The sequence below is a fragment of the Corvus kubaryi genome, unplaced genomic scaffold, assembly GCF_017639235.1.
Source record: "Corvus kubaryi isolate FWS band 111438036 unplaced genomic scaffold, C.kubaryi_AGA036_p1.0 62168, whole genome shotgun sequence".
In the NCBI taxonomy this organism is placed as follows: Eukaryota; Metazoa; Chordata; class Aves; order Passeriformes; family Corvidae; genus Corvus; species Corvus kubaryi.
The window spans coordinates 24,580-51,057 of NW_024581445.1; the positions used below are offsets into that span (position 1 = coordinate 24,580).

The following is a 26,478-nucleotide window of genomic DNA, read 5'->3' on the forward strand; positions in this document are numbered from 1 at the left end:
CCCTGGACAGCAATGACGACAGCACACAGAGTGGGAAGGGTTCAGCTGTATTTTGACTCTGGAAGAAAATATAGGCAGTAATACAGAAGCTTTGCAAGCATGGATACATACACGGCCTCCCCAAAACCCACTGGAGTGGGGGGCTTGTCCTGGCACCTGCTCCAGCCCCCCCCCCCCCCCTCCCCGCACTCGAGGCTGGGGGGGCTGTGGGCATTTCCCAATCGAGGCAAAAAGCCAAGATACCTGTCAACGGCTGGATGGACTCTTGCAAAGGGGGAAACTGCCCCTACCAGATCCCAAAATCCACCTCACTTGAACAAAAAGCCTTCCTAGGTGCTTTCCTGGCAAACCAGCTCTGACCTGGACTGAGCATTTCGCCTTATCCCTGGAACGGCTCCTGAGCTCTGGCCACCAGACATGAGCCCGAATAACCGCAGCCAAGATGAACTGGGGTGAACCCTGCTGGATGCAGTGGCTCCCAAAGAGGGGGCCTGGGGGGCCCCACTGGGGCTGAGCTTGTGGGACCCAGGTCCATCACCTCAGCTGTCAAATCCATCTGGTCCCCGAATGCAGCTCCCGTGGGTTTTCACTTCCCCATCTCCATCTCCAATCGATGCCGTGTGGGGTCCAAGGGGGTTCCCAGCCCGGCCCCCGCCTCAGCTAAGGCACAACTCGGCTGATTAAGAAAAAGGGAACCCAAAGGGCAAGAGGTGCCTGGGATGGGGAATGTGGGGAATACAGTACATAGAGCGCCGGGAGTGCAGGCGGGCAGGAGGCTGGGGAGGGGGCAATGGCCACGGAGAGACATGGGCATCGCCCGCGAGCTGCCAGGGGCCCCTGCGCCAGCACCGCCGGGAATCACGATTCAAAAAAAGAGAGAAAAAAGGAATTTTGGCTTCAGATCCCAAGAAAAAGGGTTGTAAAGGCACTGTGCTCCACTTGAGACAGGACAGCAGCCCCTGTGGCATGCAGCTCTGGTGGGGATGGCTGCACTTCTCCCTGTCCTATGTAAAAAGCTTTGGCAAAAAAGGTACAATCTAAGGAGCATTTCAACTATGAACTCCTCCTGCATGGCTGCTCCATAAACACAATTCTTTGCTGTCTTTGGCTGAAGTTCTAAAAAATATTTGAAGCTGAAAAGCTATTTTTTGGTTTGGTTTTTTTATATAGAAATAGATTTTTTCTTTACAAAAAAAATCAAAGCATCTTTTAGCACTTTTAATATATATATATATAAAATTCCTGCTATAGAAAACAAAAAAAACCAACCTTGGTTTTTGATATCTTGTTTTTCAAGGGAAAAAAAAAATTTCTCTTGCTTTGGGAAAAAAAAAACCTAGCTGGAGACGGGCAGGAACCACAGGAATGCGCCACGGAATTACATGATGCTGCAGTTCTGCACAGCCTGAGCCTAGGAGGGAGAAAGAAAAAAAAGAGAGTTAAGAAGACCTGAGTGTCACCATCAATTTGCTCTGACTGCAAAGTGTCCAGTGGGATCCTTTGGATGCCCACAGTGCCCTCCTCCATCCTGGCCCTTGGGGTGTGATAAAAAAATCCTCCAAAGCTGGGATGTCCATAACTCTAAAATTTGAGAATTAGGGGTATGTGATATATGAGGATTATAATATTGACTATCAATATAGAATATATTATATATTAATCCAATACACAGATATAAAATATATATTCATGCGCTGAAATATTCACATTACCAGCATGAACAACACTTAGCAGCAGTGGAATGAGTGATGTGGAGGATGGGGAATGCTCTGGGGTGCCAAGGGGACCAAGCATAAGATGGAATGGGGTGGGAAGCTGCTATGGCCAACATCCCTTTCCAATCCCTCTCAGAATCTCCCATCCCTTATAAAGGCCCGTGCCAGCCCAAAGAGGAAGAGGAAAAGCAGGGAGAAGGAGAGGTGGGACAGGATAGGACCCTTGCAGCACTGTTGGGAAAGGACAATGCCAGGACAGGGTGGAGACCCAGCAGCACCGGGACAGTGCCAGGGACTGGGAATGGCACTGACCTGCCTGCGGGGGCTGGAGTTCCCCAGGAGGTAGTTCCTGGACACCAGGCTGTCCCCGAGACCGATGCCAGAGTCGCCCATGCTGCGGTAGCTGCGGGTGACGGTCACGCTGGAGGAGGACGAGCCCGAGGACATGGTGTTGATGCCGGCATTCTGGGTGCCCGACTTGTCAGCCGGCTGACCACACGTGCCACAGACGACCGTGCGGGAGCGCAGGTTGTATTCACCAGGATCCCCAGAGCCACTGCAGCTACCCTAGACATGGGGGGGACAGACAAAACGACCTCAAGCCCCTGCCAGAGCATCCTCTGCCCTGAGCCCCTGCCCTGAGGATGGTGGCAGCAGTGGTGTGACCCAGGAGAGCTCTTCACTCTCCTTGAAGAGAGTCTGACTCACCTGTCCTCTCCATCACATGGTTTAAAAATAATAAAATAGAATCCTTATTATGTGTTTCTAATCCCAAGTGACTGGGGCCAGCACACTACCAGTGGGTGACCAGCCCTTCTGCCCTGGCCTTGCACCCTGAGCTCTCAGCACATGGGAGACACCTGAACTGTGCTCCTGAAAACATCGTCTTCCTCGCCACTTCGTGAGCTGGCAGCTTTCCCATGGGAAATTTGCTCTTGGAAAGGATTCAGCCTCCAGACGAATGGGCAGCACTGGCTGCAGGAGCTTGGCTCCTCTGTCCAGGGATAGTCAATATAGAAGAGAATCACAGAATCATGGAATGGTTTGCATTGGAATGGACTTGAAAGCTGATCTCATTTCAGCTTCCTGCCATGGGCAGGACACCTTCCACTATCCCAGGTTGCTCCAAGCCCCATCCAACCTGGCCTTGCACACTTCCAGGGATGGGGCAGCCACAGCTTTCCTGGGCACCCTGTGCCAGGGCCTCTCCACCCTCACAGGGAACAATTTCCTTCCAGTATCCCATCTAACTCTGCCCTCTAACTGTCAGTGGGAAGCCATCCCCCTTGTCCTGTCACTCCAGGCCCTTGTCCAAAGACCCTTTCCAGATGTCTTGGGGCCCCTTTAGGCCCTGGAAGGCACTCTAAGGTCTCCCAGGAGTCTTCTTTTCTCCAGGCTGCCCCTAACTCTCCCAGCCTGTCTCCAGAGCAGAGAGACTCCAGCACCAGACTCAGGGCACCTTCATGGCTGCTTCTGGACTTGCTCCAGCAATTCCATGTCCTTGTGCTGGGGGCCTGAGAACTGGACCCTGCACTGCAGGTGAGTCTCACAAGGGCAGAGTAGAGGGGGACAATCCACTAGCTCAACCTGCTGATACCAGTCTTGGCACAGCTCTTCAGATCCAGAGAACTCAAAGGGAAGTGCATGAGGGATGCCCCATTTTGCTCCTGCAGAGCTCTGGAAGTGGCATCCAGAAGATTTTTCATCATCACTGAGGCACGGCTTGGCCACGATGGCACCTCTCTGCAGGTGATTCCTGCGGGCATCTCGTGTGCAGGACACACACACCCCGCAGGATGGGCTGGTGGGGGATGCTGGGCTGCAGCCAGGGATGCTTCTTTGGGAGAAGTGGCTGCAGCTCTGCTCCTGGCATGCTGCCTGCTCTCTGCCCACTGCCTGCTCTCTGCCTGCTGCTCCTCCTGGTGCATGTTTCAGCTCCGTATGAGGAATGATGAGCTGAGAGGAAGGACAAAGCCACCTCTGGATTTGTTCCAGCACCCTCATGAAGCAGAGAGGACAGAGCAGCTGCTGACAAGAAGTGTTGTCCATCAACTTCCCACCATCCTATCCTCCAAGCAATGCTGGGTACCAGCTCAGCCTCCCTCTGACTCCTCTGGCCCTTTTCATGGCATGTCAGGGTTGCTTAGGGTTGGAGACAACTTCCAGCAAGGTCTTCAGAGCTTTTTTAGTGAACAGCAATCTCCTCCAGGTGCCAGAGGTCTCTTGGCTTCTCTCATGCAGCTGTTTCCACAGCAGCCTCCCGCTGCCTGCTCCTATGTGCCTGATCCTGTGTGATGCTGAGCTGCCTCCCACCCTGACTGCGACTGAACCTGCATCCCCTCGGACCCCTTGGGACCAGCAGCATGCCCAGCGCCCTACTCACATGGTGATGGCGGTGGTGGATGCTCATTTCATCATCGTCCTCATCCTCATCATCGTTGATGATCACAGTGCGGACCAGTTTCCGCATGGCCACCTCCTGCGGGGGACAGGAGGTGAGTTGGGAGGTTCAGTGCCTGCCACCCCCCCGGCCCACGCCCGAGCTGCCTCTGGCTCTCACCTCCCCATTGGAGTTGATGAGGGCGGTGCGCAGGCTGTCCCCGGAGCCCCAGCTGCTCTGGGCTTTCCACACCACATTGCTGGGAGGGCTGTGGGTTGCTCCAGCTCCCGAGGCCCAGATCTAGGGAGAAAAGCAGGAGAAAAGGGACTTCTCAGGTCTGCAGACTCCAGCCCAGGGACAGGGGTCTATCACCACAAAAAGTGACACACCAACCACTCCATGTCACCAGTGGCCTGGCAGGGTTTGGGATCTTGCCTGGATCCTCCACCAGGCAGTGACTCACCGTGACCACCTGGCCAGCCTTCAGGGTGAACTTTGGGGGGAAGCGGTAGGTAATGGGGGGATCATCCCCATTTTGCCGCTTGATTTGCCAATTCCCCATCGCCTGGTCCTGTGAGAGAGAGTAGAGACCCTCAGAACCCCGGTTCCTCTCCAACTTGTCCCATTCACCTCCTGCCCGTAGGGTGAAGCAGGGCTGAACCTCACCCCAGGGACTCTACGGATCTCCCCGAAGGCAAACTCACCTCGTTGGACTTGTTCCTGAGACGGACGAACTTGCCCTCCAAGTCCACCTCCTCCACGCCAACACGGCCGCTGGTCCGGGCATGGTGGGAGAAGCTGGTCCGGCTCTCACTGTCCTCCAGCTTCCGCTTCTTGGAGGAGCCTGGGGTGGACAGGTGGCTTCGGGATGCACCTTTGTGGGATGAAGGGCTGGGGGACAGCCTCAGCCTGGCAGGGGGAGAAGAGGAGATGAAGCCAGGGCGACACAAGGGCTGGGACCCACATAGCCCAGAGCTGGGCACAGCACCCTGTGCTCACCGCTCCTCCTCGCCCTCCAGCAGCTTGCGGTAGGCGTTGATCTCCATATCCAGAGCCAGCTTGATGTCCAGCAGCTCCTGGTACTCATCCAGCTGCTGCTGCATGCGTGCCCGCATCTCGGCCATCTCCCGCTCCTTGTCGGAGAGCAGGCGCCGGTTGGTCTCACGTTCCCTGGCCAGGATATCCTCCAAATCGTGCAGCTTCGCTTCCTTGGCAGCCAACTGCGGGGAGGGAAGGTGAGGGCGGCCACTCCACCCGGGGCCGTGCCCAGAAGGGGACCATCCCCAGGGCAGACATCCCAAGGAACCCTTTGGTCTCAACTCACCTGCTTCTGCAGCTGGCTGACTTCTGAGGAGAGGTTATCAATGCGGATGCGGGTCTGCTGCAGCTCCTCATGGGCAGCACCCACCATGTTGCTGTTCCTCTCAGCTGACTGCTTGGCATTCTCCAGCTGGGGGACAGGACAGGGATCAGCATCTCAGCACCCACAGCCCCCCTGTGCTCTGTGGGGCTGGAGGGAGAGGAGAGTGGCGTGGGGAGGCTGCTCACCTTCGCCCCGTAGGTTTTCTCCAGTTCCTCCTTGTAAAGCCTGATCTGGGCTTCATGCTGGCTGCGCAGCTCCTGCAGGGCCTCGGAGAGCTTGCTCTCGAACTCGCGCTGCCGCCCGTTGTCGATCTCCACCAGCCGGGTCTCGTGGCGCCGCTTGGTCTCCCGCAGCTCCTGGGGACAGGCCAGGGGACACTGTGTCACCTCAGGGAGGGGACACAACACATGCAGTGGGGGTTATCACAAGCGATCCCAGCCCCACTGCAGCACACCACAGCTCACCTCACTGTAAATGTTCTTCTGGAATTCAAGCTCTTCCTTCAGCGTCTGCAGCCGGTTCTCAGCATCCACGCGGCGCAGCATCTCATCCTGCAGCTGTTTCTTGGCTTCACCCAAGGCACTTTCCAGCTGGCAGGGAATTGAGAAGGACCATCACAGCGGGCTCTGGGCACTGCACCCGGCACGGCTGGGGACCCACCACCCACCTGCATCTACCCCACAGCCCCTGGCATGGCGAGGACCTGGCAGCCCCCAGGTAGGGGGGTATAAAAGGGACCCCTGGGTCAGCTGGAGACAGAGCTGCCACTGCTCACCTTGGCCACCTGTCCCCTCAGGTCCCGCACTTCAGTTTCCAGATTCCTCTTCTCACCCAGGGCCGTGGAGAGCGCAGCCTCCTTGGAATTAAGCAAAGCCTCCACGTCCTTAAGGCGTGCCTGGGCAGTAAGCAGATCCCCTTCCTTCTTGGCATTCCTGCAGGGCAAAGGACGGCACAGGTGAGTGGCATGGCAGGAAGAATCATAGTCATCGGGAAATGATGGAATTGCTTGGGTGCAAAGGGACCTTAAAGCACATCTCATTCCACCCCCTGCCATGGGCAGAGACATCTTCCACTATCCCGTGTTGCTCCAAGCCCTGTCCAACCTGGCCTTGGACACTTCCAGGGGCAGCACTCTGCAACCTGTGCCAGGGCCTCATCACCCTGACAGGGAAGAATTCCTTCCCAATATCCCATCTAACCCTGCCCTCTTGCAGTGGGAAGACATTCCCCTTTGTCCTGTCACTCCAGACCCTTGTCCAAAGTCCCTCTTGAAATTTTGGAGTCCCTTTAGGTAGTGGAAGGGACTCTTAAGGTTATGTCAAGCTTCTCATCCACCAACACCTCCAAGTTCTTCTCCTCAGGGCTGTTCTCAGAAAAGCCTGTGCACTGTACCCCAAGCACAAAGAGTGGCACACCGCCCCCAAAAGAGCTGCACCACTGTCCCTAACAACCACCCACCAAGGGGACCAGCATTTCCCAGCCACTTGGCACACCCAACCCTAGTTTGGATACTGGAAAGCAGGAAGGGCTGGGAATGACTGGGGGAGCAGGAGGAGCCTCAGGGTGCAGCTCCCATGGGCAATATGCACACCCACGGCATGGCTGCATCGCAAGAGACCAGTGCTGATGAGGCTGGGGCTGGAGTGGCACAGTGTGGCATGGTGGGACACAGTGCAGTGCACTGGGACATTGTGGAGCGCGTTGGGGTGTGGCACAATGTGGTACAGTGTGACATGGAGCAGCACTACGTGGTGTGGCAGAGCCCACCATGGCATGATAGAGTCAAACGTGGTGTAGTGTGGCTCAGCATGGCATGGCATTGTGTGACACGGGGCTGGATGGGGCAGCAGCAGCTGGGGAGGAGCTGAAACTGCCCCATAGCCAGTGTTGCCCACCTGAGGTGGGCAGGCAGAGGAGTCTGTGGCACCCTGCCAGTGCCAATAGTTCTGTGCCTCTCCTGGAGTGGACAGGGGGCACCAGGCGATGAGTGGGGTCTGGGGGCCGCGCTGGTGTGGCTGTGCCTCGCCATGAGCTCAGCTGTTGCTCAGTGGATGCAGAGCTGTGGTGCCTCAGCCCCCCAGTCCAACCTCTGGCATCACCATGCACACTCCTGCACCATCCCAGCCCCCACTGCTCCCCTCTCTCTTCCAGCCCTCTGACAGCAGGTCACAGCCATTCCTTACAGACCCACCGTGTGACCAGGGAATCTGATCTGACTGCACCACCAAAACACAGCCTGGAGCTATTTTGGTAGGTCCTATAAAAAGAAAAGAACCAACGGCCCCCAGCCGCCACCAAGCCCCGGGTGGGATTGTTACCCCACCTCCCTCAGAACGGGGTGTGGGGCTGGCGGAGGTGGAAGGCGCCCGAGGAGCAGCCGAGGAGCCCCAGGGCCGTGGGGGAGCACTGGCCGCACGCCTGGGGCAGGGAGGGCACGCCCGCACCGGGACACCACGGCTCACGAACACCAGGGAGCGGCTGCGGCACCGCCGGCACCCGGCCCATCCCAGGGCAGCATCCAGACCCACCAGCAACGGGACCCGGGACCAGCAGGGACGGCGGTCCCAGACTCGCAGATGTGGGATGTCAGAAGCTCCTAGATTGGCCAACAGCAGATTTTCCTGCATTTCTTTCCGTTTCCCGACCCGAGCCAGCATGGAGAAGTTATTCTGTTATTTTGCAGACTAAAGCAAAGGTTTCAGAATCCTAGGCTACTGTTCTTAAGTGCAAACCTTGCTTCAAATCCCAGGATATTCCATGTTAACTTGAGGAAGGACAGTTTAAGAAAGTAACAATTCCTACATGTACAGTGTTATAAATGGTATTGTGATGTTGGCTTTTCGCATGTTACATAATTGTTACGAATGTATTGTGGTGTTGGTTTTTTTATGTTCCTTAATGTTAGGAAAACCTTGCTTCAAATCCCAGGATATTCCATGTTAAAAGAGTAGGAATTCCACTTGAGAAAGGACAGTTAAAGAAAGTAACAATTCAACATGTACAGTAACGAAATTCAGAACCGCTTAAAGTGCTGCTGTCAGGAAAAGGAGAGCCCAAGAGCCTCTGGGAATCCAGGAACAGCTTGCAGACTTTTTCTTGGAAGTGTGTGAAGACCTATCTTCTGCCTTTCTTTCCATTTCTGAAAGCTCCTTTCCCAGCCCAGAACACTCTTTATTGTGGTGCAAAGGGCTCAGTATAACATACTGGATCTGTAATGAATTCTAGAATGTTTCTGTGGTTGGATTTTCTATTTTCATGTTTGGGACTCTCAGGTAAGAGGGTCTCAATGATATGCATAGAGTATGATTTCACAGCCCATAAATTCCATAAAATAGCCTCTTTTATGTCTAAATAGCATTTAAGCAGTCTAGAGAATTTGGACTTTAGCCCACAGTGGAATAACTGACCAAGAAATGCTGCTGGTCCCCCTTTTCCAGGGAACCACAGTCTCGCTTGCCAGAGCTGCTGCTGGAGCTCTGTGCTGGGTTCTTCCTGTTCAACCCACTCCTTTTGTGCCAGTGACTCATAGGACAAGAATGCCAACTGGGAGGGGATCCGAGGCTCCAAGGCTCACTGCAACCAGCGCTTGAGGCCGAGTTTTCCCATCTGGCCCTGGCTCATCCCCACAGCCAGCGTGGCCACCCCAGCACTCCTGATGGGGTCCAGTCCTGTCCTTCCTGATGGAGTGAACTGCCATGTGACTCCAGGAAGAGCTCATCCCTGGTGTTTTGCTGCTGCTCTTTGCTCGCCGTGTCAGCTGTGGAGGTTTGGCTACAGCTAGAGCACACTGGCTCTTCGGGATGGGGCTCTGGCAAGACCTGAATCGTATGACTCTTTCAAGGGACAGCAGTTCCATTGGTAAGTGACAAACGGAGGGAAAAATCCTGATGGTTACACTTGTGTCTGCAGCAGATTTGCCCTCTCCAGGGACCAGAGGGATCCAGGGCTCTGGGCATCAGCGCCTGGAAAGCCCCATAGTAAACCCCAGATGATTCAAGGACAAATCCTTTTTCCTTAGAAGCCTCCTGTGTTCAACTCTGGATTCCACCACGAGGAGCAGAGTCAGAAGCTCAGAGCTCTCCAGCCATGGGGCTGTTTGGGGTAGTTCTGCCAGAGGGAGAGGGGTGAGACAAATCCTCTTCTGTCCTCTGCTCCAGTGGTCTGCAGAACTCGGCTCCCTGGGACCCGAGCATCTCCCCCCATACTCCTTCCAAACACACCCTGACCCCGAACGTGGCAGCAGCCTCTGGATGAGGGATCAGCACACAGGCAAGCCCTCTCTGGCCCTGGGGACCCCCAGCCCACCGCTTCACACCAGCCCTGTTGATCCCCGCTCCAGCCCAGTCAAGCTTTGAGTTTTCCCTTCTCCTGCTCTCAGGTCCTGCTTTTATTCCCCGGAAGCCTCACAGGCTCCAGCTGGCGCTGGGCTAAAAATAAAAACTTCCATGGCAGCCGTGTCGCTCCCACTTCCCTGGAGAGGAGGACGAAGCCGGACCTTCCTCCTCCTCCTCCCCAGAGGCTTTCACTGGCCTCTCCATCCTGCCTGCTAGAGCCTACAAGATCCCAAATTCCCCAGTGAAAAGGGAAGCAGAGACTCATTCTGGAGGGCTGGGTGCCTCCAAATCCCACAGGATTTGATCCCCTGTGCTGGGAGAGCCATGAGTAAAAACAATCCAAGAGAAGAAAAAACAACAGAGGCATCAAATCCTCAAGAAACAAATGTCTCAAGAGAAAAGATGGAGGGAAAAGGGGCCTCAAGACGTTTTATTTTTAGCTTTTAAAAGCAGGAAGAAGGAAAAAAAAAAAAAGATTGAAAATTGCAGCTGAGCTGCCAGAAAATCCAAATGTTAATGGAAAGTTGGATCTGCTCTGGCTGTGCTCAGCACAGACAGACATGAGGCTGCGAAGTCGACGCGACGGATTCAGAGAGGGCTCAGGGACAGCCCCGCAGAGCAGCATCTGCTACTGCTTCCCCCCACTCTGCCCCAAAATCCCAGCCAGGAAACCTGGCAGGCCTGGGCTCTCCCTCTGGAAAAGTCAAGACAGGACAGAGTCATCAGAGCTCGTTGGAACAGCTCCAGGCATGAGCCCACCATGCTGCTGGAAAGATGCCAACCCTCTCCGAGATCCCAGAGCCCACTCAATGCATTTTTACGAAACACTCCTTGGTTTCCCTCTCCACTATTAACCCCGTAAGTGTTCCTGAAGCTTGGGCAGCACTGGGCTTTATACACTGGAAGAGGACCAATGAGTGGGATAGAGCTGGTGGAGGCGCAGGCATTCCCCTCCTTCCCTGCCTCCAAATCGCAGCTGCCCCAGCTTGGAGAAGGTGCCAACTCAGGGAACTCGCTGGCTCCTGCCCCACCCATAAATCTTTATGGACATTGCAAATTCCCCAGGACTGCCGGTCTCAGTCCCACCTGGCTGCCAGGGGCCACTCCCAGCTCCCGGCCACGCAGGCTGAGAACGCTATCCCAGAAAAGGCTTTGACATGTTTACAGCTTGGGAACCTGAGGCAGGAGTGGCAGTGTGTGCCCATGGAAGTCTCTGATTGCTGGGAGGACCCAGAAAACCTGCTTTGCCCCACCTTGGGCAGGCTGCTCTCTGTGGCACTGCCCCCAGTGCCAGGGATCTGTCCCAGGACTACCACATGTATCCCAGGGATCACTCCCCCATCCCAGGGATCACTGCCCCGTTGCAGGGATTGTTCCCCAATCCCAGGGACTGTTTCCCCATCAAGGATTGTTCCCCCATCCCAGGGACCAGGGCCCCACGGGACAAGCAGCAGAGACAGCATGAGGAGAGGCGGACCTGGAAAACCTCTGCAGTGGGGCAATGGGAATGTGGCAAAGCAGCTTCTCCCAGCTTCTGACTCATCTGTGCCGCAGTGCCTCTGCCAAATCACCAGGATAAACATGGGCCGGTCTCCTAGCAGGGGAGCTGGAAATAGCCAGCATGATGTATAGTGAGGACAACATCTGCACGGAGCCGGCATCCTGTCGGGCACCAGAGCCCTGCCAAAGGCAGCTGGGGATGCCAGCACCAGCTGGGCTCACGGATGCATGGCAACAGCTTCCACCCTCTGGCATCAGTGGTGCCAAAGACCCCTCCTGGTGCCAGGGTCAGTGCCGGCCCCGCCGCAAGCTCCTGACACGCTCTTGACATGCTCATCCATGGGGCTGAGGGGCTTGTCCAGCTCCACGTGGCCCCAGTGGAGCAAAAACAGCTCACTGGCATCTCCCAAGAGCTGGGCTTCCCCTCCTGGAATTGGGATCTGGCCTTTCCTTGCACCTTTAAAATGAACCAAAACTGCTGCTTCGTTGGGAGCCAGGAAAAAGCCTTTCATGGGGAGGTAAACGGACCCCCAGTCTAGGATTCCCCAAACCCAAGATGTTCCTGTCCCTCCACAACTCCCCTCACCAGGAACACTGCTGGGAGTGTTCAAGTGTGATGGAACCTGACCATACCAATACCTCCAGCCACACACACCCCTCTGAAGGTTTGAAGGAGCTTTTTTCCTTCTCCTGGATGCACCAGAGCAAAGACCTGTCACCCTTCAGCCTCCCCTCTCACCACAGGAGAAGCACTTCAGCTTCAGCAGCATCACAACCAACTGATGCAGGTGGCTGCAGCATGGACCAACAGCCAGCCACGTGCTGCTTAAGAGCTCAAAGCACATTTCTGAGAATAGATAGTGTATTAATTGTTTAGAATTAACAATGTTGCAGCTTGGTGCTGTCTGGGGAGCCCCAGAGTTGCTCACTCCCTGTCCGGGCTGTCACGCCAGCTGGTGACTCATCCCAGCCTCCACCAGCAGCTCGGAATGGAAATCCCAAGTCACCAACTGACGCTGCTGTTTGGGCTGAGTCCCCCATAGTAACAGGACTGTCCATGGTTTTGGAGGGTGGATGGCATTACCAGAGGGGTTTTGGAGCTGGAAAAGGAGGTTTTGCCCTTTTGCCACGTGGGACTCATCGGGGGGAATGGGAAAGACTTGGTTTTCCACAGCCCACGTGTTTTTGGGGGAGGTTTGTATCAGGCATAAATCTGTGTGTCTGCACAGACAAAGGGCAGGATTTATCCTCCATGGACAAGTGTCCCAGCTTGGAGCATGTATCACAACACTCCAGCAGGTCTGACAGTGCCTGGCTGCCTGTGAGACCCCCTGCCAACCTGTGGAACCCCATTTGCTGCCTGTAGGACCCCCTCGTCACCCCGAAACCCCTTTTCCCAGCTGCCTGTAGCTTTTCCAGGGTGCAGCAAGCCCCAGGAGACTGATGCAAAGAGGACGAAAAGTACAAGGAGGATCAACCACTGGAGACCCCCGAGCTGGGAGCACACAGAGCCCAGCACTGCTTGTGGCTGAGCAAAATGAGGGCAGGATTTCCCTGTGGGGAATGTCCACCACCAAACCCTGGGCTACCTGGAACAAGCCTCCAGACTGGGGTGACATGCAAAGTGCTACCAGTTGAAACTTGATTGAGCAAACCTGGCCCAGTCCCACATCTGTCACCAGAACTGCTCCTGGAGAGCTTGAGAATTGTCTGCATGGCACTGGGAAAACCTGGCCAGTGTCTGTGCAGGTCCTGAGGGGATGGGCTGAGCCCAGGGTTTCCAGAGGGAGGCCAGTTCCTTGCTTGAAAAAACTGCATTGTCCACTGAAAAAGGTCACCAAACACTTGAACAGGCTGCTCGGGGCAGTGGTGGAGTTGCCCTCCCTGGAGAGATTTAACAGACACGTGGCATTTGGGGACATGGCTTAGGGGTGGCCTTGGCAGGGCTGGGAGAACTTGATGATCTTGGAGGGCTTTTCCAACTGAAACTATGATCTGATTCTATCTCTTTATAAATCCTAAAATCTGAGCTGTTTAGAACACCACAATCAAACACTGGTCAACCCCACTCGCAGCCCAGGCTTGGCACAACCCAAACCCATCCATTTTGAACATGCCAGCCTGCCTTTTCCTAGCTTCCCATGGAATCTTGAATTGGGTTACCTAAAAGATACTTGATGGTCTGGAATTGAACCATACTAAATATAGATCAAAGCAATAACACCCTTTATCAAGGAAAAGAAACTTGCTAAAAAAAGCTTGGAATTGTGCTGGAAAGAGAATTCTTTTAGACACAACTCAAATATGTCAATACACCACCTTCCACACTGCTCAATTCCACCTTCTGAGGACAAGGTTTCGGTAGGAGAAACACGAGAAAAATACTTTGAGATCATGGAATATCCTGAGTTGGAAGGGACCCACAAGGATCATTGATTCCAACTCCTGCACAGGACAGCCCCAAAAATCCCACCACGTGCTTGAGGGTGGTGCCAGCTTGTTTTCAAACCCAGAATTTGCTAACAGTTTGCAAAGTTGTCTATTGCTGAATAAAGCCAAAGCCTTTGGGAAGAGGAGGGAAGAAGGAAATTCCAAGTCTTCATGGCACTACTCTGAACACTCACCATGGTAACAAGTGAGTTTTGTATCATTATTATAGTTAAATTATATGTAATGACAAATTAACAATTAAGTTTTGGACTGGATGAAATTTAAGGCGTTTTGCCCAGCCTTGACTATCTCACTCCGACACAGCAAAAGCCAGTTTTTTAATAACTGGGCTAAAACTTAATGGGAAACTTGTGGGTTTGGTTGGTTTTTTTTCTACCTAGAACAGCTCCGAGTGTTGCCCCTCCATGGAAACCCCAGAACATTCCATTCACTTCAATACATCCTTCTCCGGATGAACGAGAAATGCTAAGCCCATAAACCACTATCTCGAAGGATAAAGACAAAGCAGAGATTCCCGGTGTTTCCCTGGGAGATTGGGCATGGCAGGAGCCTTACAAATGGAGTTAAAAACAGGGAGCTGAGTCACTTGTATTAGTCATATCTTCAGGACCAGGAGCACTGGCGGAAAACGGCCATAAGCTTGTGTTTTGCTAGGAGCTGGCAACACAGCCAGGATGTGGAGCAGTGGAGAAGGAGCAGGGATGCAATCCCAGCCCCAGAAGCAAGGAAACATGCTGCCAACGCTGCAGATGTGGCTGCAGCTCCCCTTTCCTCTGCTCACATGTGCAGTTCCTGAGCACAAAGGGGTGATGGGAAGGGATGAGGATGTCGCTCTGTACCTGCTGCATCCTGATCCACAATGGAAACCAGGTCCCTGTGCAAGGCGGGACAAGGCAGAAAGGAGCCAAGACTGACAAAACAGGGCAGGAGTTCAAGGCCTCCTTTTTCTCTTCAGAAGCAGCAGCAGCTCACCCTGTTTTTCATAAATTGGGCACGCAAAGCTTCCGGCCAGCAACATTTGCTTAAGAAACAAAGCGAGGGATTGTTGGATCCAGATGCCACACGTATTCCTGGGAACAAAAGGATTTGCTCTCCCGGCTCCAGCAGCGCAGATAAAGGCAGACGAGGTGTTTACACTGCACAAGGTCTGTTTGCGTGTGGCGGTGGCAGCGAGGCCGGCAAGGGCTGCGCTGGGGCCGCCTGTTTGCGCGCTCCGACCGCCGATGTTGAGTCACTGCCGGCACCGGGAGCTCCAGCTGCTGTTGGAGTGGCTGCAGGGATGGGTACAGATAGGATGCCACTGGGAAAATGCAGCTCAGTGTAGGGATGAGCAGCAACCAAGGTGAATGCCTATGTTTTGCTGTGCTGTGCCACGTGCAGAGCTGCCAGCACACCTCTGCCCACTTTCCCTGCCAGCCTGCACTGTGCCAGGATGGAGCCCAGACCTGCTTGGCACGTGGGCAGGAAATAAGCACTTCCCCAGAGCGAGGACTGCGGTTGTGGCATCCCTAGAAAGCACAATTTAGCCCCAACTGCTGCCTGCACAGAACAGCCTGTGAACAGGACCACCTTGAGACGCTCCAGCCTCCCCACCACCTCCCTTCCGCTCAGCCTCACGTCCCTGCAACACACTCACCACCAGGAAAACCCAGTCCAGTGGCTTTTTGCTCTGGAACTGCAGAGCTGAGGCTGGGTTGCACAAAGCAGCATCTCTGCCCTGAAACAGGGGCCTGGCAGCCACCCAAACAGCAAAGCACGATGCCCAGGGGGGAGGCTGCTCTCCTCAGTGCTCCCCTTCTCCCCTGAAGCCCCCGGCATGGAAGCTCAACTTAGAAAACACCCCCAGTTTGTCCCAGTGTAGCCTGGTGCCCCGCGGGGAGCATCCTTGCGCCCCACAGATGCTGCTGGGGAGTGGGTTATCGGCTGTCACGCCAGGAAGGAAGGGGCAGAGCGTGACTGCCGGACCGGCGGGGCCCCCCCCGAAGCGCGGCCCCGCGGTGCCGCACCCTGCTCCAGCCCAGAGACACACGGCTGAGCGTGACTCATCTCCCCGCTCTGCCAGGGCCCATCCAGAGCCCTGCCACGGCCCATCCAGAGCCCTGCCACAGCCACGGCGAGCCCACCGCACTGCAAGGAGAGGGGGACACGCGGCTCTTCGCAGTGGGGCAACTGGCCACCCCTCAGTGCCCGTGGGAGCTGGGGCCACGTTTTCTTTGGGCTCCCACCCCTTTGAAGCCCACATTACACATCCACACCCAGAGCTTGGACATTTGTTTGGGCTCATGTGACTCATGTGGGGTTTTAGGGAGAAAAACTGTGTCCTGAAGCTGTTAATGAATAAAAACCTCAACAAACTGGAACTTCTGAGCTCCAGCTGAGCAGCATGGAAATGCCAAGCTCTGTCCGACCAGGATGGCAGCACTGGACTGGATGGCAGGAGGACACGGGTGTGGAAAGCAGTAGCCAGAGCAAGTGGCTGGAGATGGCTTTTGTGCAAGAGGGAGGAGAGACGTCTGCTATCAGAACCTTGCTCCTACAGAGGTGCTTCTGAGCCACTCACAGCCCCGACACAAAAATTCAACAGCTTCAGGAGAGCCCATGTTTGCTCCTACCCTGGCTCCGCCACCTCTCCACAGGGATACGGCGCCAACGCCTGCAATGGTGCAACCCCATAATTAAGGAAGGTATAGTAGAGGCAGGGCAGCACCCACCCTGCACCCTGTGTGCTGGGGAACTTTGTCCCTGCTGCTGTTGCAATTCCTAGCTCTACTAACCGTGGAAGGCAGAAATAGGGCATTGGCTGCAGCTTGGAGGACACCCCAAGCCAAGGGCACCTTCACCTTCCTTGGAAAAAGGTAATTGGTTTATGGTAGAGAACGTGAAATGTTCGGCCTCACCAGGAACGGAGGTGCCCCACCCCAGCTGGGTTTTGTGGTATCTCTGTGGGCTGAGTTCAATGCACTTCTTTAACCAACTTCCACACCCTTTGGCTTTCCCCAGCACCCACACCCCTGGATCCCACCGTGTTTCATGGACACGCTGTGGCATCCTTCACATACAAGAACAAGGAAAAATGTGTGTATTTTATTATACTCTTATCAAGGACGTGGAGTGACAGGGCAAAGCAGAATGGCTTTAAAGTGAGAGGGCAGATTTAGACAAGGTATTAGGAAGAAACTCTTCCCTGTGAGGGTGGTGAGGCCCTGGCATAGCTTGCTCAGAGAAGCTGTGGCTGCCCTATCCCTGGAAGGATAGGGCTTCTCCTGGGTGGCCGAGAGCCTGGCTGTCACACAGATGTCTCTGCAGTCAGGGCTGCAGCTGCCACTGCACCAGGTGGGGCTGGGGGGCTACGCCAGCACCCACAGTTGTTCAGCTTCACACTGGGGATATTCAACCCTGGGCAGGGAGGGGAAGGGAGCAGAGGCAGGTGGGCACCCAGCCCCGACATCACGCTGTCTGATGGCAGCTGTTGACAGAGACAGGTTTTACATGGCACCAGCCTCAGCTGTTTGGGAACATGCTGAGCTGGTCACAAAGGAACAGGCTCAGCAAACAGCCTCACAAAGAGCAGGATGGCGAAACAGGTAATGCAGCCAGTGATGGGACAGTGGAAGGTGATTCCCAGCTCATCCTGAACCCACTGAGCTGACACTTCCTGGGGAATCCTCCATGCCAGGCCTAATTTTGGCCAGGACTAGAGGAAGAACTCTGGTGAGTTCTTTCCTGGTTGCCAGCAGCATGAAAGGAAACTGCACCTCCCAAAGGGCACAAATTCAGCAGAACATGGAGCTGGCAGCTACCCCACATGTCCCACCCTGGCTGTGCCACCCTCTCTGTCTGCATCCCTGAGCACTACACTGAGAACAACTCCCCGTCCTCTGGGCTCCAGAGTTTGAGTGTTGATGGGATTCAGACAAGTGAAGTGACACGTGCAAGGCTGAAAAACACTTGTGGCAGCATGTGGGACCGGGGCAGGCTGGGACGGGCTGTCAGGGATGGATCCCTTCCCACACCAAACGCAGCCCTGATTCTCTTTGCAATCACTTCTCCTTAATCCTCAGCTCCAAGGATAAGGTCCTTAATTTAACCAGAGTGTATCCTATCATCATAAATATATATAAGGCAACAGGATTTCCTCTCACTCCCCTCATCCCTGGGAAAAGTGAGGGGATGAGCTGTGGCTGGAAGACAATGGCAAACACAGCAATGGGAGAAAACACACCAAAAGTGCTGGAGCATGTTTCTCTGCCACAATTTTTCTTGGAAAAAGAGGGGCTGGATGTTTGCACAGGCGAGAATTCCTCTCCACTGGGAACAGCTAATGAAAACCTTCACCTTGAAGAAACGTTTTGCCACGGAGCCCTCCAGCCCCGCAGTGTGCCAGGGGGGGCCGGCATGCCCAGCCAGCCCGAGCTGCTGGCTGCAGATGTCAAGGGACAACCAATGTGTCTGCAGGGCTGGAGAGTCAGGCTGGCGTGTTTAAGAGGGTCCCAGTGGGCCACGAGGGTCTGGACCAGCCCAGCTCTGTGTTGCCGACTCCCCCAAAGTATCCTCAGCTGCACAAGCTGCTCTTTGTTCGCTCCGAAAGGGCAAAGCCTCCTCCCACCCAAAGCATTCCCTCCCTGGCAGGGATTTCATGAGGCAGACGGGGGAGCAGCCCAGGAGCCCAAAGTTTCACCCCACGCAAAATGTTCCAGCACAAGCTCATCACAGCTGAAGGAAGTGCCCGGCCTCCCAGCAGCACTGAGCCTTAATTCTTTTTCCTCCCTTTTTTTCAACTAAACAGGTTTTGTTTTACCTGCTCCTGCCTGGAGGGTCATCGCTGAACAAAGCATGGGGTAAAACCCCCCTGGACTGGGGAAGGGTTGGGTTCACCTCCTGGCACCCCAATGCTGCCTCTCTTGCTCTGCCCTTGGATGAGCTTCCTCCCTCCACAACAACGTTTGGGAAATAAGAGATTTGTCCTCATTAGGGTCAGGGATGAGATCTGGGCCCCAGGAGGAAGAGGCCCTGCCAAGGCACTGGCTTAATCAGGTTAGGGGCTGCAATTCAGGAAGGCATCGCTCATCAGCTTTGGTACTAACAAGGGCTGGTTCCTGCCTTGGAGAAGGGAGGTGACCACCACATGGCCATTGCATGGCCGCTCCTCACCCATGCAGTGGGCACTGAATTCCTCAGGGGGCCTCTCCTAGGATTGAAGGCGCCCAAGAGCTGTATTCTACATCCCTGCACCACCACACTGGGGCTTGCACTGACAAACGTCTCCCACTTGCGGGATGGGATGAATTCTCATGGAACAAGGCAAGGGCTGTGGCTCCTGTTCACCCTGTGAGTCAGAAGCCAGCTTAAGGAGAGGGGGCAATGGGCCAAGCACAGAGCATCTCTCCAACCTCTGGTGCCATGCTGGAATCCAGGTGTCCTCCAAGGAGGGACAGAAGCCTGAGGACACCGGGGACAGGGGCATTTCAGACTAGTTCTATCTCTACCCATGGCCTGGGAGGGGATGATGCCAGTGTTGCCAGCACCCCTGAGTCACCAGCCACCCTCACCGCACCCTCTGCTTTGCCTGAAGCGTGGCTACGGCATAGCCAGAGGCCATCCAGAGCTGGGGACACATGTGGCACCGGGACAGGCAGAATTGCCCAGAGGGGTCCCTTGTCCCAGGGCACAACCAGTATCAGGCTGCACAGGGCTGAGGGTCCCCGTGCAAAGAGCCAGGTGAGCACTTTGGGAAACCCCTCCTGGATCACCACTGGAAGCAGCCAAACAGGCAGTGGGAAGAGCCCACTGGGAACTTCCCCAAAAGGAAGAGCAGTTGGCCAGGGACAGAGGGGTAGCAGGAGAGAGAGGGCAGGCAGCTCAGCTCTGCTCAGACCCTCCTCCACCCATGCAGCTCTTGCACTCGTGCGTCAGTACTGGTTTGACTGGTCTCTTGTTTGCACACCCTGTCCCCCTCCAGTCAGCACTTCTTTCCCCTCCCCAGACAGAGCATCCAGCAGCCAGGACTGTGTCCATCCAGACATGTCATGCCCTGGCTTCCTGGCCCCCCACCCTCCCTCTGTGCTGCTAAGACAACCCTTGCATCGGGCAGTGGCAATGCTGTGGGTGCTGATAAACGCAGCCCTGGGCGCCTGCCCTGCGGGAGATACCCGGTGCTTCCCCAGGGCTGACGGGCACAGCGATGGGTGCAGAGGGCTGCCAGTTACTTTTTAGCCAAAGTGTCCCTGTGTCAAGGACAGTGAAGTGGCCCCAGACCAAGTGGTGACCCAAGGGCTCAGGGTAGGTGGGGAGAGTCGGCAGAACAGGCCTATCCCTGCCCACCTGGATGGCAGGCAGCAGAACAAGGTCTGAACAGGTCCTTCCTGATCCTGCCAACAGTTCTGACCCCTCCACAGGGTTGGGCTCGTGGCTGCCCCATTCCCTCATGCCCCAAAGATTCGGGACACCCCAGTCAAACTGAACCCAAAGAGCAGCATCGCAGCTCAGACACCAATTGTGCTCCTCTCTCAGCAGCCCTGCCTCATCAAGCAGGTCCCCAGGGACACAAGATGAGCTGCAGCCTCCTTGCAAAGGTTTTGGGGGTTGGAGAGCAGCCCTCATACCACACCCTAGGAAGACGGGACACGCTAGAGGCAGGAATGAACAACACTGGCTTCCCCCGCGTCTCCGCGCTTCCATCTCATCGACCGTGACTCAGAGGTGACTAAACACAGAAACAGCCCTGTCCCCTAGAGCCCCGCGCACCAACTGCTCTCCAAAACCCACTGAAACCCATCTCTCAACCACAAGCTACTCTTCGGGAACCCCCGCGAGTCACAGCACTTTTTCAGGGGATTTGTCAGAGCCCGGGAACAAGCACAGAAGCTCCAGGAGCGCAGCCCATAGCAGGGAAAAATTCCACATCCGTTTTCCACACGGCCGGCTCCACAGCGCAGCCAGCTCCCAGCTCCCCTCCAGCCACGGCTGCGGGCCGGGCATTTTTTCCAGCCCTTGAAAGATCGCGGCCAAGATAGTTCTGGGTTTGCATAACGCAGAAAAAGCCTTTAGACAGCTCAGCTCCTCCTCTCACCAGCATCTGGATCCTTGGGATCCGGGAGCAGGGATCTGGCGAGCCGCAAACCGCCTTATCTGAGGACGGAGCTGCAGCACGGGAAATAGCTAAATATAACCCCACATGGCTTTCGGAGACAGCTGAAACAGGCAGCACACTCCCTCCCTCCCTTCCTCCCTCCCTCCCAGGTAGAGTATTTATGGCATCTACCACGGAAGTTAATTTTAGCCTCTTTTGGTACAGGCTCAAAATGAGGCGTCCAGAATAAGAGGCAAAAGATCAAATGGAAGAAGAAGGGGTTGTCCCGCCACTGCCCAGCCCGGATCCGGCTGCGAGCCAAAGTTGATGACGGAAAGGGATCCGCTCGCTCCTTCCGTGGAACGGGATTTGGGGAACTGAGTGCCATAGGGACACGTCCTGACGCTGCACGGGCTGGCAGAGCCCGGGGGAAGCCCAGTGCCAGCCCCTGCTTGGCCAGCAGTGACATTGGCCAGGGAGCCCCGTGTCCTCAGGGGACCTGTGCTGGCAACCGGTGACAGCCCTGAGGAGGGCAGAGGTACCCAGAGGCAGCAGGGAGGGGTCCACGAGGGGGGGCATTTCTGATGGCAGGGAGGGAAAGAAATGAACCCGATGGGAAGCGGCTGGAGGGATTCGTGCCTCAATGCGGACTGGGAGCACGTCACCCAGTGACAGCTGGTGGGAGGGAGGCATGGGTGCTGCCCACACACTGCTTCCCCCAAAGCCAGGGACCCCACAGAGTAGGAGCAGCTTGGCACAGGGAGAGTTAAGGCAAACAAAACCTGGAGCAGGTTCTTTAATCGGTGCCAAAGACAGCAAAGAAAAATAGGACGAGCAAGCGAAATCTGTAGGCAGGACAGAGCCAGCTGGCTGGCACCGCTTCCCGGGCTGTGCCGGAGCGTGTTTAGGAATAGCTCCAGCATGACGAAGGCAGAGGGGCCGCCAGCCTGGCGCTTGTGCCCCGCATAACACAGACCCTCCGGGGGCCCAGGGCATGTCTGCTCAGCCCCAGCCCCAAGCGTCCCCAGCTCTGCTCCCAAATCCCCTCTCCAAGGGCATCCCGGCCAAAGATGGCGCTTGGAGGGAGAGGGGGAATGACGAGAGAGCTTCTCTCCTCTCTCGGTGCCTACCACAGACACTCCTCCCCGGCTAGGCCACGGATTTTTCCTCTCCCTGCCTCCTCCAGGTCGCTCCTTGTTCCCTTCCCGGCTCCCTGCCAAGCATGACGACAGCACCCGTCCCACTGCAGTCCCCCCCCATCCCCAGGGCACTCACCGGGCTTTCAGCTCCTTGTGCTCCTCCCGGACTTTACTGAGCTCTAGCTGCAGCCGGGCTCTCTCTTTGGCCACTGAATCCAAGGTCTTGCGGGCATCTGCCAGCTCCGACTCGTAGGCAGCCTTGATGCCCGAGACCTCACGGCTCACCACCTCCTCGGACTCTGTGATGCGGAGCCGCAGGCCGGCGTTCTCCAGCTCCAGCGAGCGCACCTTGTCGATGTAGACGGCCAAGCGGTCATTGAGCTCCTGCAGGTCCTCCTTCTCCTGCAGGCGGGTGATGCGTGTGGGGGACAAGGGGGTCCCCGAAGCCCCGCTGCGGGTGCTCCTTTTCTGGGAAGGCGTCGCCATGGGGTCCGGCGTCGAGGCGAAGGACACGGCACAGGTCACGGCGCGATGTCCCACGCCACCCGCCCAGCTGTCGCGGCAGCTCCTGGTGTCTGAGTGCCTTGCTTATATCCCAGCTGGGCTGTTCACTGGGAGGAGGAGCTGTGAGGCGGCAGCGGGTGGAGTTATCCAAAACCTGGGTGGAGACAACTCGCATCAGGCTCAGCCCTTCCTTAGGAAAGGCTGGGAAAGCATCCCTGGGTAAAGAGGCCTTGAGAGGGTGTCTCTGGGGGCACAGTCCGGGATAACCCCCTTCCACACTCTTTTCTAGGGCGATTCCCCCGGCAGAGGCTGGATTTCAGACTGGGGGGACTTGGCCAAGGTAAAGTGCATCCTGAGAGGGGCTGCAGTAAGGGGGTGCAGCCAGGCACCCCCAGGGCCCTTGGGCTGAGCACCTCCAGGACATCGCTGTCCCACAGGACAGGGCAGGCAGCATCCTAGCAGCTGACCCCAGGGTGTGGGGGGTCCTGGCACACCCTGAATGCAGGAGCCACAGGCTGCACAGGACTCTGGGATCCAGGGACCCAAATACAGTCCCACGTCACCCAAAACACCCTGGTCTGGGTTTCCCTGAATCCTGAGGAATCCCAAACACAGAGCTCTGGGGCACCAAAGAATATCCCCACCCACCTACCCACTTTCCTGCACTGGTTTTGCTCAGTTCTCTCAGCACTGGTTGTCTCCATTTCCCAGCTCTCCTCAGTGCCAGCTGTGCCAGTTTGTAACTTCCCAAACTCTGAGCACCAGTTGAGCCCCCAGCCCGATTCCCTGCACTGTTTCCTGTTCTCCTGCCTCCTACTTCCAGCCCCTCCCAGACCCACTCAACCACCCTTCCAGTACCGCTGGTTCCCAGCAGGGGTGATTCCCAGTCCTCCCAGCGGGTACGGACTGCTCTGCCTCTCTCGAAGGGCTGCCAAGACTCGGGCACCTCGTGATTTCCAGATCTGCCAAATGCTTCCAGGAACTCCCAGTGCTACCACAGAGAGGGTGTCCCCTCCTTGGACTTCATCCCCCTCCCTGCATTGTGCTGTGGAGCCAAACCCTCCCGCGTGTGAGAAATGGGAATAAAATGTCAACGGGAATGGAAAAGCAACCCTTTTACACCCTAGAACTGAGGGGTGGGCGGGGGTCCCGGGGGCTCCAGCTTCCTCCTTGTGAGCTCCTGCTTAGAAAGTTGAGCTCTGCGGCAAGGAAAGCTGGAAAGGCAGCTGCACCTCGCAGCTGGGGACACTGGTGAGAGCCGGAGCACCCTAAAGCACAACCTCCCCCAACCATCCCCTGAGAACAGAGGGGTCCAAGGTCAAGGGCACAGCCAACCCGAGCCACGGCCGCCCGGCTCCTCCTGTCCGTGCTGCAATCCAAGCTCAATTTGCTTCTGAGCTCAGGGAGCGCAGCACAGCCCCAGGCAGGCTGAGAATGACTCACACAGCAACGGAGCAACACACGCAAACACGCAGAGCACACACAGGACACACGTGTGTCTGCTCGCCCTCTCCGTCAATGATTAACCCGCTGGCAGCCGCTCAGTCCCGCCTGCCGGTGCACGGTAGCGGGGTAGGGAAGAGACCCCGACCACAATCCAGGGTCAAACTTTCAAAAAGCAACAGCTCAGTGCCGGGAATCTGCCCCAGCGCCACGTCAGAGAGGCGAGGGGAAAGGGGGGGAAAGGGGGGGATGAGGGGGGTGTCAGCTGGGCACAGCCCTCCTGGCACTGCCACGCAGAGGGGTTGGGGTTCCCCCTCCTCCCCCGTCGCCACATCCCCTTCCCCAGCCTGGCTCGCAGGGGAGCCCCCTGCATGGAGAAGCCCCCATCAGTGCTGTAGGCAGGGGTTACTGTGTCACCACCCACCCAGCACCGGTCTCCCTGCGTCTCCAGGGGGAATCTGTTCTCCTTCACCCCACTCCTTTGTTCAGCCCCACGCAAATTCCTCCTTTCCTGCCTCCTTGCCTGTCCCGGGCTGTCATTCCTTCCCCACACCTTTCCTTTGTCCTCCCATGCGCACAGCCCGTTCCCTGGTGGGGGGAACGCCGCAGCTCTGGGAACCCCCATGCGTGTCACACGGCAAGGCAGGCGAGAGCATGCAGGACGCTGTGGCCCGGCCATGAGGCAGGGAACAGCCAGGGCCGGTGGCCCCGGCCCCGGCCCCGCAGCGAGCCACGGCCCCCGCAGGCCCCACGGCACAAAGAGGGCGGGCCCGGCTGCCAGGCCGCGGGGCACTGTGGGACGCGCGGGCCGCCCGCCACCGCGCAGCTCTGTTTTGTTTTAAAAGTAACCCTGGGTGCCAGGGAAAGCGAAAGGGCCTTTGGCCTGAGGGTGCTCCCTCAGCAGGAGGTGCCTGCCACGGTCCACAGCACCCAGGGGGACCAGAGCGTTCCCAGGGACGCGAACAGCGAGGCTAAAGCTTCCTTGCCTTAACGTGGGAAACAGCATCCAGGGTAAAGGCAGGGAGGGACCAGCTTGGGCAACAGCTGAAAATCACAGCTAAGGGTCACTGGCACAGCCTGTCCCTGATCTGGCACTCTTGGCGCCTCCTGGCTCCTCATGCTCCCCACAAAGCTCCTGCTCTGGACAGGACCCCGGCTCAGTCGGTGTCCCACGCTTCACTGCCCGGGGGATCCAACCCGGGGGCTCCCTCAGGCTGGGCGAGCAGGACAGGATGGGGGACCTGGGGGAGCCTACTTGCTCTGGAGCCCGCGGGGGCTGCTGGCAGCCTGGAGTGGAGAGCCCCCAGGGAGGGTCAGACTTCAGCTCCTTTGCAGTAGTTGCTCCACACACAGCTGGCCCGGGACGGGGTGGGCAGTGCTGCCCCACACTGCGCCTCTGCAAACCCGGGCACAGACAGCCCCATGCTGCTCCGCTTCTCCACCAGCCCCCAGGGGCAAGAGCATCCAACCCAACATGGGGACGGGGAGCCCAGCGCTAGCACAGTCCTGAGCTGGTCACTGGGTCTGCCAAAGAGGCACTTGGCACTTGTGCAAGGCAGGAGGGCTTAACACAAACCAGATGAGCAGGAGGACTGGCTGTGCTCCACAGCTCTGGCACAGGCACGGCGCTGTGCTTCAACCCACTAACATGGATTTCTCCAGGTTCTGTGGGCACCGAGGGAACCCGGGGTGCAGAACACTGCAGCAGAGTAATGGACAGGTGAGGGGCAAGGGACAGACAGGAGGCTGGGGCTTGAGGAGAGGCTCTCAGCAGAGGCTGCATCTTACTCTCGTGACTCAGAAAACAGAAAGCAGCCACATCTCTGGAATTTCAATGTACTTCCAGCTCTTTAGCCTCCAAGAACAGCGCAGTTTTGGGACCTGTAAACATTGTGATACAAATGACGTGGGCAGCAATGAAGCTGGATTTGGGAGTGACAAGAGGAACTGCAACTCCAGGGACCTCCACTCCCTGGCTGCTCCACATGGAGGGGTGCAGGAAAGGGATGAGCCATGGGGTCAGGCAGTGTCCCTGGGGCAACCCTTGTGGGCTGCTTTTCTGATGGCTTTTCAGGTCTTTTAGGCTCTTTGCAAGGACCCTGGGGTTCACTTCCTAGAGACTGCACAGCTTTTGGAGGTGCAGAACAACCCAGGGCTGAGCCACCCCAGTCCCCCAGACACCTTCCAAGTTCTCTCCCTAGCCAATGTACTCCCCTCAATCCTGCTCCCAGCACGGGGCCACTTCTCCTTTCCAGGGCAGGCACACCCCATCTCCAAGCGGGGCTTTTCTCTTTTAAGCCCATTCTTCTGGCCAAGAAGACCTAGCATCATTAGCCCTACACCTCCACCCACCTCACTACCAGGAGGAGAAGATCCCAGCCTCAAAATTTTTTCCCATCTGATCCCAGAAAGCTGAAAATTGCTGGGTTGGATGCATGCAGCAGTCCCAATCCCTTATAGCCCTGGCTAAGTGACATGCCCAAGTGTGAAGAGACAGATAGTGGTACAGGCAGGAATGGGACATGCAGAAAGGTGAATGGCTTTAAACTGAAAAAGAGAAGGTTTAGATGAGATGTTGGG

The 26,478-nt window shown here is 56.5% G+C and overlaps 1 protein-coding gene across 1 annotated transcript; it reads right to left on the reverse strand.

The window, feature by feature from the left end:
* Positions 1-28: 28 nt before the first annotated feature.
* On the reverse strand, positions 29-22,543 carry LOC121672453 (lamin-A-like). The gene is made up of 12 exons (XM_042045099.1): positions 22,088-22,543; positions 6,234-6,390; positions 5,923-6,048; positions 5,644-5,814; positions 5,420-5,545; positions 5,095-5,315; positions 4,800-5,004; positions 4,559-4,666; positions 4,276-4,395; positions 4,099-4,194; positions 2,028-2,282; positions 29-1,411 (listed from the first exon to the last, which is right to left on the reverse strand). Exons 1-12 carry the CDS (start codon positions 22,435-22,437, stop codon positions 1,379-1,381), a joined length of 1,968 nt encoding a protein of 655 aa, XP_041901033.1. The 5' UTR covers positions 22,438-22,543; the 3' UTR covers positions 29-1,378.
* Between the last annotated feature and the right edge of the window lie 3,935 nt (positions 22,544-26,478).

Excerpts from the sequence above, each read along its gene's own strand:
- LOC121672453 (XM_042045099.1), bottom strand. The coding sequence starts at position 22,437 with ATGGCGACGCCTTCCCAGAAAAGGAGCACCCGCAGCGGGGCTTCGGGG. Across the intron at positions 5,005-5,094 it reads CTGGAGGGCGAGGAGGAGCG|GCTGAGGCTGTCCCCCAGCC; the intron begins GTGAGCACAGGG and ends TCCCCCTGCCAG. Across the intron at positions 4,396-4,558 it reads AGGCTGGCCAGGTGGTCACG|ATCTGGGCCTCGGGAGCTGG; the intron begins GTGAGTCACTGC and ends TTTTCTCCCTAG.